Consider the following 15054-nt stretch of genomic DNA (forward strand, 5'->3'; position numbering starts at 1 on the left):
CTCAGCACTCTCATCTCTACGTATTTATTCAACTATTAGTGAATTGTTATACAGTATGTGTTGTGGACTGTATGTGTTGTGAAATTGGCAACGTTAAAATCACTGACTGTGAAATGTAACGGAGAGATAGATAGATGGATAGATACAGACAGCAGGAGTGAGAGACAGAAAGACAGTAAATGACTGGTCAGTTAATTAGGTGCATACTCTTTGGCAGTATCTAACAAGCTAGTAAAACATTTTACGGTCAGTTGTAAGTTTAATCCATTACTGCCAGCACCACTATGAAGTCAGCTAATGGACTCCGTGTGAGTTCAGTATGGACTCTACTGGACGCCTCTACATTGTTTATGTTGTGTCAATATTTATTGGCCTTTTTTCATGAATGACCTCATTGTAACCAAAGGGCAGGTGTTAACCCACATGCTTTCATTATACATTTACACCACTGCGAATGCACTTGTAAATAATATATATACATATCTCCAATTGATTGATACCCAATACAGATTAGCCCGATGTATGTTAAAGCCTGTGTGGTGTGTGTGTGTGTGTGTGTGTGTGCATGTGTGTGTTACTCACTGTAAAGGAAGACACTAGCGTTGTGTATTCCCAGACGGTTGGTGGCCACACAAGTGTAATTTCCATAATCATCTTCTGTGACATTAGCTACAAGTAGCATAGTACGAGAACCAGTGATCTGAATAGTAATGCCCTGCATATTGGACAGCCTAGAGAGAGAGAGAGAGAGAGAGAGAGAGAGAGAGAGAGAGAGAGAGAGAGAGAGAGAGAGAGAGAGAGAGAATAAACATGCGAGTCTTAGAAGAAGTCATCAAAATGCATGTAGAAGATGTAGCATGTAAGACACATATTAGCCCTGGTAAAGCACACACTTCAGTCTGAATGGTGTCACTATATGTGGTATTAAATGGTAAATATAAACCACAATTTCATAACTTTAGAAGTTAATTGGCTTTTGACTAGTAATTGTAACTAGAGAAATGTGTGGGTGTGTTTCATGGAAATATGTGTACAAGTATAAATTAAGACATCTCATATACATGTGATATGTAAATAAGGGAGTGATACTCAAAAGCTTGTTTCCATGACAGTGAAGAGGATTTCTTAAAGCAGTACTCGTGTTCAGATGTTTCTGAGCTTATTTTGAGCTTGGTTTGAACTTGCATTGAGCTTGTATTGAGTATGTTTTGAACTTGGTTTGAGTTTGTTTTGAGCTTGTTTTGATGTTGTATGATGGTTTTATGAATCAGATACAAAGATGTTTGTATAAGATTTATGGTGCTCATATCTGCACTTGTTACTTTGATGAATAAAGGTGGTTTTCTGTTTGTCTTACCAGTGCTTCATGTTTCTTGTTGTTCCAATAAAACATCTTTCTGTGAGTTTATTCAGATAAAAATGTCATTTGGTTTGCTACAACTATAAAGGAGAAGTGAAGTAATATTGTATCTGTCTCTTGTTCAGAAGCATTGAACACCCTGACCCAGACATGTCAGGAACGTGAAAGTGTTTTAAATCTCTTCACTTTTTCTGTACTTTCATGGTTTGTACACAGTAAAATTCAAAATGAAGAAAGTTTCTTTCTCAAAACAACCATATAAGTATTATAATGTCTATTCAGAGAAAATAAATAGAAAAAAATACAGAACAAATAAATATAGCTATAAACATCTGCCAATAAATCTAAATGAATATTTGACAATATCTAAATACATCAATCCTATAGTATTTAAAATCATTATGAGTGACATAATATGAACAAATGTATCATGGTTAATGGCTAATCAGATGAATGAGAGTAAGGGTGTACTCACACTAGGCACGGTTTGCTGGTTCCGTGCTGGGGCCCGGTTATCCCCCCTCCCCACTCCCCCTCTGGCCTGCACTCACACTGGCTGTGTTCGGAATAGCCTACTACATACTACTGGCATACTGATCGAGCCCCAAATCAGTATGTCGTATGCAGTATGTGACCAAAATGAAAATTTCCAGTATGCGAAACATACCCGGATGACCTACTACTTCCGCAAAATATTCCAGTACGCAAACAGACCTATCTTCGTGGTGTACTGCATCACATCATGCAACGCTACGTTCACGTGACCCCGTAGTGTGCTTTGCTTTTGTCGCATACTGGCAACTGTACTGCATACTACTACGAGGACCAGTATGCAGTATCCAGTATATACTGAGTCCAGTATGCAGTATCCAGTATGTAGTAATCTATTTCGAACACAGCCACTGCCTTCATCAAGCCGGCCCGAGCACGCTTACGTCATCACAACGTGACTGAAGTCGTTTTGGGAGTGCAGAAACACGGTGCAATCATATGGTGTGATTTTTGTTTCAATAGTTCCACAAAAGCAAAATTAAATCCAAGAGCAGAAAGTAAATGTTATGAATGCAAAACAGAAAAAAATATATCAAAAGTATATATTTTTTAATATAATTGGTTATTTTTTGAAACTTATTTTCGTTTGCATTTTGACAAGTTTTTGGTTCCATTGTTTTTGTTTTTTTGGATTTTCCCAGTAAGGTCTTTTGCTTCTGGAATCTCTCTTTGCTTCTGCTTCGTTTTTTGCTTCTGACTTTTGGAACACATTTCACGTGTGGGAGGGTCTTAGATGAAGGCGTTCCTCTGCAATCTCCATTGGTCACTGATTCCGGACTGACACAGAGCTCTGAGACCGCCTCTGGGACCAAGCCACGCCCACCCCACCAGCTTCCCAGCGTTTTCAAACATGGCGGAACGCGGGGGTTCTGTTTCACAGTAGCATGTAAACTGAGTTTTACCATTAAAGTTTATACAAAGGTTTTAGTTAATTGCTAAATGGTCTGTAGATATTGCAAATTGCAAATATTGCAACCCTAACATAAGTTTTAAGCCTAACAAGAATATTGCTTTATTATAAAATTCAGTACATTTTGTAATATCTGCTCCCTGCAGACCTCAGTCTTACCACTAGAGGTCCTCCTTCAGAGAATTCTGATTAATGGATACACACACCTTGAAGAATCATTCCTGAGCCATCTCCCTATTTGAACATCTTCAGTTTGCCACGAACTGATACTCTTTACTGAGCCTTTCTCTTCCTACCTTTGGACTGTAGCTTCCTACTGTACCTTCCTACTGTCTGTTTGCCCTTTTTGTGATTTTTGCCCTTTCTCCCCTTCCTGGTTTTTGGCTGTATACATTTTTCCTTGAAGGTTCCATGCCTCCATAGTTAAGGATGGTTGTTCAAGACTGGTACTTATATGTAACCAGGTTTACCACAATAAAACACGCAATTCATCTTTATTCAGTATTTCTGCCTGTTAGTTCCTTAGATGCTACATAGAGAAGGAGACAACTCTCCACGTCCACCATTTTGTAGGTAATTTCATGAGACTTATTTATGAAACTACTTTGAGAAATTTGACCAGACCTACATCCTGCCCTTTGGATAATTTCTATCTGAAGTAAATGTCCTAATCTGTGTAAGCCTCATTCACCCCAGCGTCATTTACCAGTGCACTGGATCCAGCAGGCCTACAGACACTACCAATGGTTGTAGTAGCCCAGGAAAATATGCTAGGCTCACACACACACCTGCAACAACAGGCCACTAACACATTTATTCTGTTCATAATGTAGATGAGAGCGACCCAGCACCAGCTACAACTCGGTCTAACTCCCCCTCCACCACCGCTCCAGTGTCAGCAATTAGCCAATAACCTGACAAACATGATGGTTCTCCATGAAAATGCAAAGGCTTTTCTTTTTTATTTAGTGTTTTCTGTATTTGAGTTGTCAGGTCTTCAACCTTCACCTCGGTGATGCCAAAATCACTTTTGTGCTTTCAGTGGCAAAGCCCTCAGCTTGGGCCAAGCAGCCTGCACACACTGCTGGCTCGTATTCAGCCTTTCAACTGTTCTGGGAAGTGTTTGATCATTCCCTCAGTGGCAAGGGTCCAGGGCAATAATTGCTGCAAATCAATCAATGGAAAATGTTGCCTGTCGACTACTCCCTCCCATTTTGCACACTAGCCACTTAAAAGTGGTCAGAAAGAGAGTGTGTTCAACACGCTCTTTTGGCAAGTTCTTAATGAAGCCCTTAAATCTGAGCTAGCATGCATGGACGATCATCTTTCACTCTTCCAATTCATTCAGTTCTCTATAAAACAGAACAACCATGTCCGTGCTCTTCCAACCCGTCAGTGCCAGTCCTACACAGAAGTTTGAGCAGCTCTTTCTGATGCTGAAGTCATACAAATTGGCTGAGGCAGAGAACCGCCCAATGAGAAACAGCAGAAGGGAGTGTATCTCTGTTGTGGACAGAAGAGCTTTTTCAAAAGTACTTGTGCAGGTTTTCCTTAGATGCGCATTGCCTCAAGGATAACCTGGTTCCTCTGAGAATAGACAGCAGCACTCCTCACATTTAGTCTGGTGTAATACATTCTGTTTCATTTGTGACAGAGTCTTGTGTTGCCAGTCATGTGTGCCTAAAACTACCCTTGCAACTACTCCTGTACATATCCTGTACATAAAGTAACTTCACAACTGCATTGAAGTAAATCCTATCTGATTTGAAGCAATGTGTTTTGTATACTTGATCACTGTTTCATCCATGGATTCACCACAGTAACTAGTTCCCTCAACTCATTGGTTAAGGAAACCCAGAAATTTGAAACAGTTCTCGCCAAGCTTGCTGTTCTGCAAAGTTCACTCTTTATTAAACTTTAAAGTCAAACTTTGGTGGTAAATGATGATAAATGATGACGCTCATAAATGATGAAGCTGATATATTGAGATAGATAAATCAGTGGGATTAATCAACAATTATGAGGCGTATATATATATATATATATATATATATATATATATATATATATATATATATATATATATATATATATATATAATTTAATATGATAAACTCCATTTGTTTCCTTTTCTAAAGCCTCCATAAAAAAGGAATCCGTGTTACATTGGTTTCTACAATATTCTCCTTGAATTCCAGAGATTCCAGTGCCGCCCCCAGCACCAGTCACTCAGGTCTGCTCCTCCTCTGGATATTCAGAGCAGTTCTTCCTGGTTTGCGACATATTGGAATCCTGGCTGCAGAATTCAGTATCCTGTTGACTTTGAGGACCATGACCACGAGGAACACACAGTAGTCTCTGGGAGACATTGAGGAGCCCCAGCTCATTAGTGACTCTCACTGAACTCACTCTGATCTCTCTGCTCCCATGTGCCAGGGCCCTTTGGCTGCGAGAGCTGTCTGTGGGAACGAGGTGCTGTCTGTTCTCCTGTCGCACTGTGATCTAGCGACTGCCACAAACCCACCTTGCAGTCAGTTGTGCCCCATACATCTCAGAATATGAAATCTCCTGCTTTACTATTGATAGTCACCTGTTATTGTTTACTGAGACTCTCTCTTCTAATAGCCTTAATAATAGAAAGCTGAACTTATATAGTGATGTTCACAAACACACATTTTAGAAAAAAAATGCTTTTGCTCTTTTAGTAATTGCTTTTGCAGCCTGGGAGAGCTGCTTCTGTTACAGATTACCCATGGTACCCATGGCAATCAACATCTGAGGCTTGTTCCAATGTATTACTATAATAAAGTAATCTGAACTGAATTGAAAGGAACTCCAATGTTTTCTTGGCACGCTCTGGGTCCTGTGAATGGACGTTTGGACAGTAGGGCTTACCTACGCACTGTGGATGACTGAGCTCATGCCTTCATGACAGCTGTTTACCATATGGGAGAAGGACACATTCAACAAGACAATGCATCATGCCACAGGGGTCACACAGTCAGGGATTGGAACCAGGAAAATGACAGCGAATTTCTGTTTGAGCGAGGCACAGAGAGAGTGTGCAAACACACACAGTCACATAGGGCGAATGTGCAAACACAGGCAGGCACAGTGAGAGTGTGCAAACACAGACAGGCACAAGGAGAGTGTGATGTGCAAACACAGGCAATAGTTGGGCCCAGAACACTGCAGCTGTGATGTAGCAGTGCAAAAGTGCTGCACCATCACAACCACAAATCTACTCACTCTGCGGCACACCGTGATTTCAGGAACCGTTTATATATCAAATGTATACTATTAAGAAAAATGTAAACAGCTAATTTATCCAAAACAAATTACGCACTTTACACAATGTAAATCATGCACCCTGTGTAGCTACAGCAGAAAGGTTGGATTATTTTTTCACTCCAACAGATGGCGCTAGTTAAACTTACATTTACTTCCAAATGTTCTGCTTGACGTTTTACACTTCACGATACAGAGATGTTAGTAGTGAAGATAACAAATGATCTTTTATTATACTCTGATCAAGACTTCACATTTTTGTTGCATCGGTAGAATTGTGCAAAACCCATTTGTACCTGTCCCATATACTCTTGTAAATGTATTTACTTATTATCGTCATGCCTACTCAACTGACTGGTGATGTGTTAGATTCCTGGTTATCTGTGCTGGCTGTCTGTTAGTACCTAAATTACGAATGTTACAGCAGGGAGAAAAACATTTTCATTCAAAGCCCCTTTGGAATAACCTTCCAATCAGTGTTGGAGACTCAGATACAGTCTCCTGTCAGTTAAAAGATGCAGTTCTTGAGGTTCATGCACATGGAGATTTAAAGGAAACACAGATGTCAGTGAGGTCATCCTGCTGGTTCATACAGGTTAGCTGGTTAGCCCTCATGTCTCGGGGAGCCCTCATGTCTCGGGGAGCCCTCATGTCTCGGGGAACCCTCATGTCTCAGGGAGTCCCTCATGTCTCGGGGAGCTGCTCATGTCTCGGGGAGCCCCTCATGTCTCGGGGAGCCCTCATGTCTCAGGGAGCCCGCATGTCTCAGGGAGCCCTCATGTCTCAGGGAGTCCCTCATGTCTCGGGGAGCCCTCATGTCTCAGGGAGCCCGCATGTCTCAGGGAGCCCTCATGTCTCAGGGAGTCCCTCATGTCTCGGGGAGCCCCTCATGTCTTGGGGAGCCCTCATGTCTCAGGGAGCCTTCATGTCTGTGCTACTTTAATAAACATGTGTGTCTGTCCAGTACATTTCAAACAGAATCGCCTGTGTCTGCATGTTTTCCAGAAACTACACCAGCCTCTCTCGTTGAGTTCGATGTTCATGCAAAACCGATCCTGAATTGCAACTTGTAATTTTACCAGTGTGCACCGTGGAGTGTGCAGTTTGTGGTCCTCTGCTTCCTGCAGTACCTGACTGGCTCAAACGCCTCTGTGCTGCTTACCCTCCTGATGAGATCAAAGCTTGGTAGTCACGGAGACATTAGTGAACAGTCCATCTTCTTCTGCACTCAAGCTTCCTGCACTTACAGGTTTCCTGTGTGTAGGCTCATATCTCCCCCTAGAAGGCTCATGTCTCCCCATGGAAAACTCATATTTCCCCATGGAAGACTCATATCTCCCCATGGAACACTCATATCTCCCCATGAAAGGCTCATACCTCCCCTTTGGAAGACTCATATTTGAATTTGAAAACAGAGTGAAAATCGATGTCTAATTGAGATACACCTCCAGTATATCCAGACTCCCTGTTTCTGTCCCTTATTAAACACTAGAGTGAAGTAATGTGCTCTACTTGTGAGGGTTGTGAAATCCTCTATAGTAAGAGTATTTGTTAATGTGATTAGTTCCTCTGTTGAAAGTATATTTACTATTAATGTCAACCAACTGTGATAAGTGGATTTCCTACTGGGCTTGTTTTTGTAGGTGTTTTTACTATGATGACTGTATTTGATGAGTAGGGTTTGTACCTCTTGTCATCTCGGTACCACTCAAACTCAGGCTTGGGCACAGCTGTGGCATCACACTGGAGAATCCCCTGACGGCCCACCTGTGTCTCCGAACTCTTAGCACCCTTAATGAAAGGAGGATCTATGAGATGGAGGGAGAGAGAGAGAGAGAGAGAGAGAGAGAGAGAGAGAGAAAGAGAGAGAAACAAATGTAACAAACTGTAAGGCCCTGGAAGAACTCTTAAATACAGCATAGAAAGGTTTGTCAGAATTCAGACTGAACATACAAAATTTTCAACACTTTTCTTAAATATGTTAATGGTTAAATTAATGTCTACAGTCAGACAATCACACTGCAGGAAAGAGGCCTTATTTATTTTTTCTTATTTATTATGTCCAAGGTAAATATATGTAATATATGGATTGGCAGTGGACTGATTATTCAGTTAAAAGATGGCTATGAATTTGAATAAAAGCCCCAGCTTTTTGAGTGAGGAACTTACAGTTGACAACCACGTTGACATATTTGACATCGGGTGTTGCTACGTCATTGCTGGCCTTGCATTCATAGCGACCAGCCTGCGTGCGCATGATTCCGGAAATTTCCAGATACTCGCCCACGTCCAGAGTCTCTGCTGAAAAAACAGAAACCACTCGTCATGATCCTCACCACTTCCTGATTAGCACCACCAGCACCAACAAAGTTCTCATCTTCATGGATAAAGCTGCCACTGTCCTCTTCATCATCCTCAGTATGACCATCACCACCAACAGTTGCAGTGGTCTTAAAACCTTTCTTGTTGGTTCTATGATTTAATTCATACAGGTCGTGGGAGAATTACATTGGTCTGTGATGTCACCTGAGCTGCTTATACTGCTGGTTTGGTCTCCAGCAAACCAGTGGGAGGGTTCCCCAGGTGGGAGGGTTCACAGGTGGGAGGGTTCACAGGTGGGAGGGTTCCCCAGGTGGGAGGGTTCACAGGTGGGAGGGTTCACAGGTGGGAGGGTTCCCAGGTGGGAGGGTTCCCCAGGTGGGAGGGTTCCCAGGTGGGAGGGTTCACAGGTAGGAGGGTTCACAGGTGGGAGGGTTCCCCAGGTGGGAGGGTTCACAGGTGGGAGGGTTCACAGGTGGGAGGGTTCCCAGGTGGGAGGGTTCCCCAGGTGGGAGGGTTCCCAGGTGGGAGGGTTCCCCAGGTGGGAGGGTTCACAGGTGGGAGGGTTCCCAGGTGGGAGGGTTCCCATGTGGGAGGGTTCACAGCTGGGAGGGTTCCCAGGTGGGAGGGTCCACAGGTGGGAGGGTTCCCATGGCTCTAAAAGGGAGGGAAGGCCGTCTGGTGCCTGTGATATCAGCATTGACTTGCTACTATTTGACATGCATCTTAGAGAAAACATTCCACGTGTTTTGATCTGTATTGTATGAGAGCTGGCTTGACTAAATCTTATGCTGGTTCTTTTCTGAACCAGTGTTTTGAAAGCTCAGAATGGTCCTTAAAGCCACAATCAGGAATTGATACATCTAGCAGGCTGTTATTAGTGCTACAACTCTGAACAAAAAAATCAATGCCCCTAATGCCATAAGCGCCTACCTTGTGTATTAGAAAGTCAGGACTAGCAGCTGGACAGATGCGGCAACATTTTACCAGTCCCTGGTTGAGCCTCTAAATTAAACAGGAACCTTGTTCTCAAAGAAAACAATTCTATGTTGGTAATTGTATTACCACGTTTGAGAACTTGTAGAATCTGGCACTTCCTCCAGCTCAGCGAAGCAGTTACATCCCCCTCTGGCCCCACCCCAAGTTCAGTGAAGAGTTACATCCCCCTCTGGCCCCGCCCCAAGTCCAGTGAAGCAGTTACATCCATCTCTGGCCTCGCCCCAAGTTCAGTGAAGAGTTACATCCCCCTCTGGCCTCGCCCCAAGTTCAGTGAAGAGTTACATCCCCCTCTGGCCCCGCCCCAAGTTCAGTGAAGCAGTTACATCCCCCTCTGGCCCCGCCCCAAGTTCAGTGAAGCAGTTACATCCCCCTTCAGTAAAGCACCAATCAGCAGCAAGTCTATCACAAAAAGTGCTGCAAAACTCATTTGAAGTTATGGGATCATTTGAAGTTGTGATGTTTACATTGTGATGTTGATGTTCATTTTAGTATTAGTTAATTAGTTAATTAGCAATGAGCTAATTAGTTGCAATGTGCAATTTTTATTGTACACACTTTAATATTGAAAATACATATTGAAAGTACATATTGTGTAATAATAATAATAATAATAATAATAATAATAATAATAATAATAATAATAATAATAATAATAATAATAATAAATTTTATTTATAAAGTGCCTTTCATGAGACCCAAGGTCAATCAATGTACAAAAAAAAAACAACAAAAAATACAGAATTTCATCAGCATAAAACGGTAAAGTGAATGTAAGAGAAAATAGATAATACTGTCAGATCTAAAACAATAACTGTATAAAAAGTAAAATAAGAATATAAATATACAATAAAAACATTATTATGTTATATAATAATAAAATACTAAACAACGATTAAACAAATGATTGCTTGCTCATATGCTAGCTGATATAGATGAGTTTTCAGACTGATTTTGAACAATGTTAATGACTGACAGGTACATAACTGTAACGGGAGAACATTCCAGAGTTTAAGACCAGTGACACTAAAAACAGTGTCACCTAGAGTACGCAATTTTGCAGATGGAACTGTTAGGAGATGTGAGTTAGAGGAGCGTAAAGTGCGTGTTGAAATATAATTCTCTAAGAGGCTAGCCAGGTATGTGGGGGCAAGGCCATGAAGAGATTTAAGTACCAGTATTTTGTACATACATATATATATATATATATATATATATATATATATATATATATATATATATATATATATATATATATATATATATGTATAAAAATCTGAAGAAAAGTACAGTACACAGTACAGTACACTTGTGTAGTAAAGTACACAAGTTTCCAGAGAAGCAGGATGTTTCAGACAGAGATGCTTCATCAGCTATGCAAGCAAAGTGCTTCCTGTACTGTATATGCAGATGATTATATATCAAAAATAAAAGTATAGATTTTATAGTACACATTCTCAGATTCACCAGGCTCATATTCTGCAACATAATCACATGCATAAAATTCAACCTGGCACTCTTGAGCCCAGGGTTTCAACAGCTGCCCAGACAGAATTTATGTCCTGTATTGGGTGTCTGCTAATTGGCTGTTCCAGTGATACAATCAAACTAATCTGATAAAATCAGACGGCTATATAAACCCACAGAATTGCCCGCTGTGTAAGGTGCCGTTTGATGGGAATAATTTACACTACAGCATTGGTCTGCATCATTTCACGTGAGTCAAGGTTTCAGTGGATAGAAACTGAAGCTCAATCTAAACTGATTGTTAGTTGTTTAAATCTTTTACCAAAGACCTGGAGAGAGTGTGCTTGACCTTGAAGTGCTCTTCAGCATCTCAAACACACAGCTCACTTAAAAAAGCTGATTTTCTCTACACAGGGTGTATTTGCCAGTAGTTTGGCTAACATAATAACAGATTTAGGTGTTTATGACCTTGGTGTGTGTGTGTAATTTAGTAATTAAAGAAGTTTAAAGAGAAGTTTAGAGAGGGTTTTTTGTGTAAATTATTGTCTTTAGAAGTCTGTAGTAGTCAAATTCCTGGTAATTTGAAAAAAAGGTCCTAAAACCATTTTAATCTACTGGGAATGCTGTTATATCTTTCCTTTTTATTTCAGGAGAATGTGAGGTCGTCAGAACCCTGAGTGCCAGTCGGCTCCAGGGGCTCTTGTGTTTGTTACTCTGCTTAGAGTCTTTCAGCAGAGCCCAGAGACCAGGAAGAAGCACTTTGGATGTGGATGGAGGTTTTCAACAGAACACAGACTGGACACAATTCAGAACCTCTGAGAAAGGGGCAAAACAATCCAAAGCTATTGAAGAACACGTGTAAGAAAAGTTCTATATACTGCCAAAAACATCACAACCTCTAATTATAGGCATGACTTGTGACACTTGGCTATGACATGTTGACATATATGTACAGTTTAGGTATACAAGTTAGATGTATGGGTTAGATGTGTGGGTTAGATGTACGGTTAGATGTGTGGGTTAGATGTACGGGTTAGATGTGTGGGTTAGATGATCAGTTTAGTTATAGAGGTTTGTGTCAGAGAACCAGAGCTGCTGAATGTTCTGGATGCACAGACAGCATAAATATACTGGCAGTGAAGGACAGACACAGCACAGACAGACAGACAAATAAGACAGGCAGTCAGACACATGGAGAGGTAAACAACACAGACACAGACAGACAGCATCGAGAGAGAAAGACAGAGATAGACAGCATAAAGCCAGACATTAGAGAACGATATAGGGCAGACAGAGAGTGATAGAGAGAGAAAGAGAGAGAGAGAGAGAGAATATAGAAAGACACAGATTCCATGTAACACCCCTTTGCTGTTCAGAGAGAATGGGTAGCTTAGCATCAATAGCAGTAACCACTAATATCTGTCTTTCATTTCAGTTGGTCAAACAAGCAGCTATGTTACAGGATTCTGACAACTGTGCTCTGACACTCCGATGACACGCCAAAAAATCACAACAATCACCAAGATACACACAAAGACACACACCCACACATCCTCATCTCCATTCATTCTCTCCGTATCCTCATCTCCGTTCACTCTCTCCGTATCTCCGTTCACTCTCTCCGTATCCTCCTCTCCGTACACTCTCTCCGTATCCTCCTCTCCGTTCACTCTCTCCGTATCCTCATCTCCGTGCACTCTCTCCGTATCCTCATCTCCGTTCACTCTCTTTGTATCCTCCTCTCCGTTCACTCTCTCTGTATCCTCATCTCCGTTCACTCTCTCTGTATCCTCATCTCTGTTCACTCTCTCTGTATCCTCATCTCCGTTCACTCTCTTTGAATCCTCCTCTCCGTTCACTCTCTCTGTATCCTCATCTCCGTTCACTCTTTCTGTATCCTCATCTCCGTTCACTCTCTCTGTATTCTCATCTCTGTTCACTCTCTCTGTATCCTCATCTCTGTTCACTCTCTCTGTATTCTCATCTCTGTTTACTCTCTCTGTATCCTCATCTCTGTTCACTCTCTCTGTATCCTCATCTCCGTTCACTCTCTTTGAATCGTCCTCTCCGTTCACTCTCTCTGTATCCTCATCTCCGTTCACTCTCTCTGTATCCTCATCTTCGTTCACTCTCTCTGTATTCTCATCTCCGTTCACTCTCTCCGTATCCTCATCTCCGTTCACTCTCTCCGTATCCTCATCTCCGTTCACTCTCTCCGTATTCTCATCTCCGTTCATTCTCTCCGTATCCTCATCTCCGTTCACTCTCTCTGTATCCTCATCTCCGTTCACTCTCTCTGTATCATCATCTCCGTTCACTCTCTCCATATCCTCATCTCCGTTTACTCTCTCCGTATCCTCATCTCCGTTCACTCTCTCCGTATCCTCATCTCCGTTCAATCTCTCCGTATCCTCATCTCTGTTCACTCTCTCCGTATTCTCATCTCTGTTCATTCTCTCCGTATCCTCATCTCCGTTCACTCTCTCTGTATCCTCATCTCCGTTCACTCTCTCCATATCCTCATCTCCGTTCACTCTCTCCGTATTCTCATCTCCGTTCACTCTCTCCGTATTCTCATCTCCGTTCACTCTCTCCGTATCCTCATCTCTGTTCACTCTCTCTGTATCCTCATCTCCGTTCACTCTCTCTGTATCATCATCTCCGTTCACTCTCTCTGTATCCTCATCTCCGTTCACTCTCTCTGTATCCCCATCTCCGTTCACTCTCTCTGTATCCTCATCTCCGTTCACTCTCTCTGTATCCTCATCTCTGTTCACTCTCTCTGTATTCTCATCTCTGTTCACTCTCTCTGTATCCTCCATGCACTCTCCCTCCTGCTCTTTATTTCAAATTCATCTGACTTGTGCACAAATGTCAAGGCAAATGTTGAGACGGGCATCACGTGGCCAGATGGTGCGTCTGCTAATTAGGAGAGCGTGACATCACACAGGGTGTCTGTCTCCATCCATCTGACCACCACAACCTCTGTCTGCTCAACCACCGTCTGCTGGGAGCCCATCTCACATGCGTACGTTAAACGTGCAGCAGGACAAACACAGTGGAAATGTCGCAAATCTGGAGGCAAACAGTGGGTCAGTTTCCAAATCTGAACAACCAAGAAATCAATATAAATAAACAAATCAATGAGATGATGAGTGAATGAACACGAGTGCCTGAATGAATATTTTATTATATTGTCTAGTATTGTCTTTTTCATAAGTACAAGGCCACTGTAAATGTGCTCAGGGAGTAAATAATCATTCATCAGAGTGAGAATATTCTTGTTTTTGTTGACATAACCCATCAGATTCTTCCCCTTTTCACTTCAATACCAGTGATGTTATTATGGCAGCGTTTACTTCAGACTTCATGAAACTGAAATATCTTTTCACTGGTCACTGGCACAATTTGTTAGTGTGGAGGAGAGATGGATAGGGAGAGGTGGAGAGGTGGAGGAGAGGTGCAGAGGGGAGAGGTGGTGGAGAGGGGTGGAGAGATAGATATGCATGCCGCAGTGTGCCGCCTGGTTCTGCTAAACAGGAGGAGAGCTGCTAGAACAGCACAGAAAAGATTTTTTTTGTATTTAGCAAGTTGGCTGCCCTGCGGTTTCCTCTCAGGCCTGAATCAGCAAGTCCTTCTGCTCTTCACCACTAGAGGGCGAAACCACTGAGTTAAGATTTTAGGATTATTTGTATGGATAAATGAAATGCGATTCATATAATTTTCGTTAATATAAGAAATATGTATCTGCTCAGTCAAATTTGTGATGTATTTGATAGTATTTGGTCAGGTTTGTAGGTTTGTTTATTAAATGATTTTGAGGTTACACACAGTGAGATTCTCTGTGAGGGACAGATGGAAGATACTTATGTTGGGTGTCACTGCCCAAAGGAGGTTTGCCAAAGTGGACACTACAATCTGGCCACAAAAACACACAGAGGCTCTATTTAGATTTCCCATAGATTTCTATTTTTTTGCAGGTTGTTCCAAATGAATGATTTTCAAGTGAATCATGGACACACAATTTAAAGTGCTTGCTTAATTAAGGATACGAAACCTGATTTTTGGTTCACACACACACACACGCACACGCACACGCACACACACACACACACACACACACACACACACACACACTACAGAAGCAGGAAGATGGAGTTGT

The 15054-nt window shown here is 41.9% G+C and overlaps 1 protein-coding gene across 3 annotated transcripts in view; it reads right to left on the reverse strand.

The window, feature by feature from the left end:
• The window catches only part of lsamp (limbic system associated membrane protein), a 303186-nt gene that overhangs the window by 4002 nt on the left and 284130 nt on the right, over positions 1-15054 (reverse strand). For 2 of the 3 annotated variants that reach the window (XM_076976767.1, XM_076976765.1), the window contains 3 exons: positions 8280-8411; positions 7798-7918; positions 583-731 (listed from right to left, as the gene is read on the reverse strand). In XM_076976767.1, the coding sequence (XP_076832882.1) occupies positions 583-731; positions 7798-7918; positions 8280-8411 (402 nt within the window). The remainder of the gene's footprint in view (positions 1-582; positions 732-7797; positions 7919-8279; positions 8412-15054) is intronic. The other variant, XM_076976766.1, reaches the window with a different exon arrangement.

The sequence above is a fragment of the Brachyhypopomus gauderio genome, chromosome 16 (genome assembly GCF_052324685.1).
Source record: "Brachyhypopomus gauderio isolate BG-103 chromosome 16, BGAUD_0.2, whole genome shotgun sequence".
NCBI lineage: Eukaryota > Metazoa > Chordata > Actinopteri > Gymnotiformes > Hypopomidae > Brachyhypopomus > Brachyhypopomus gauderio.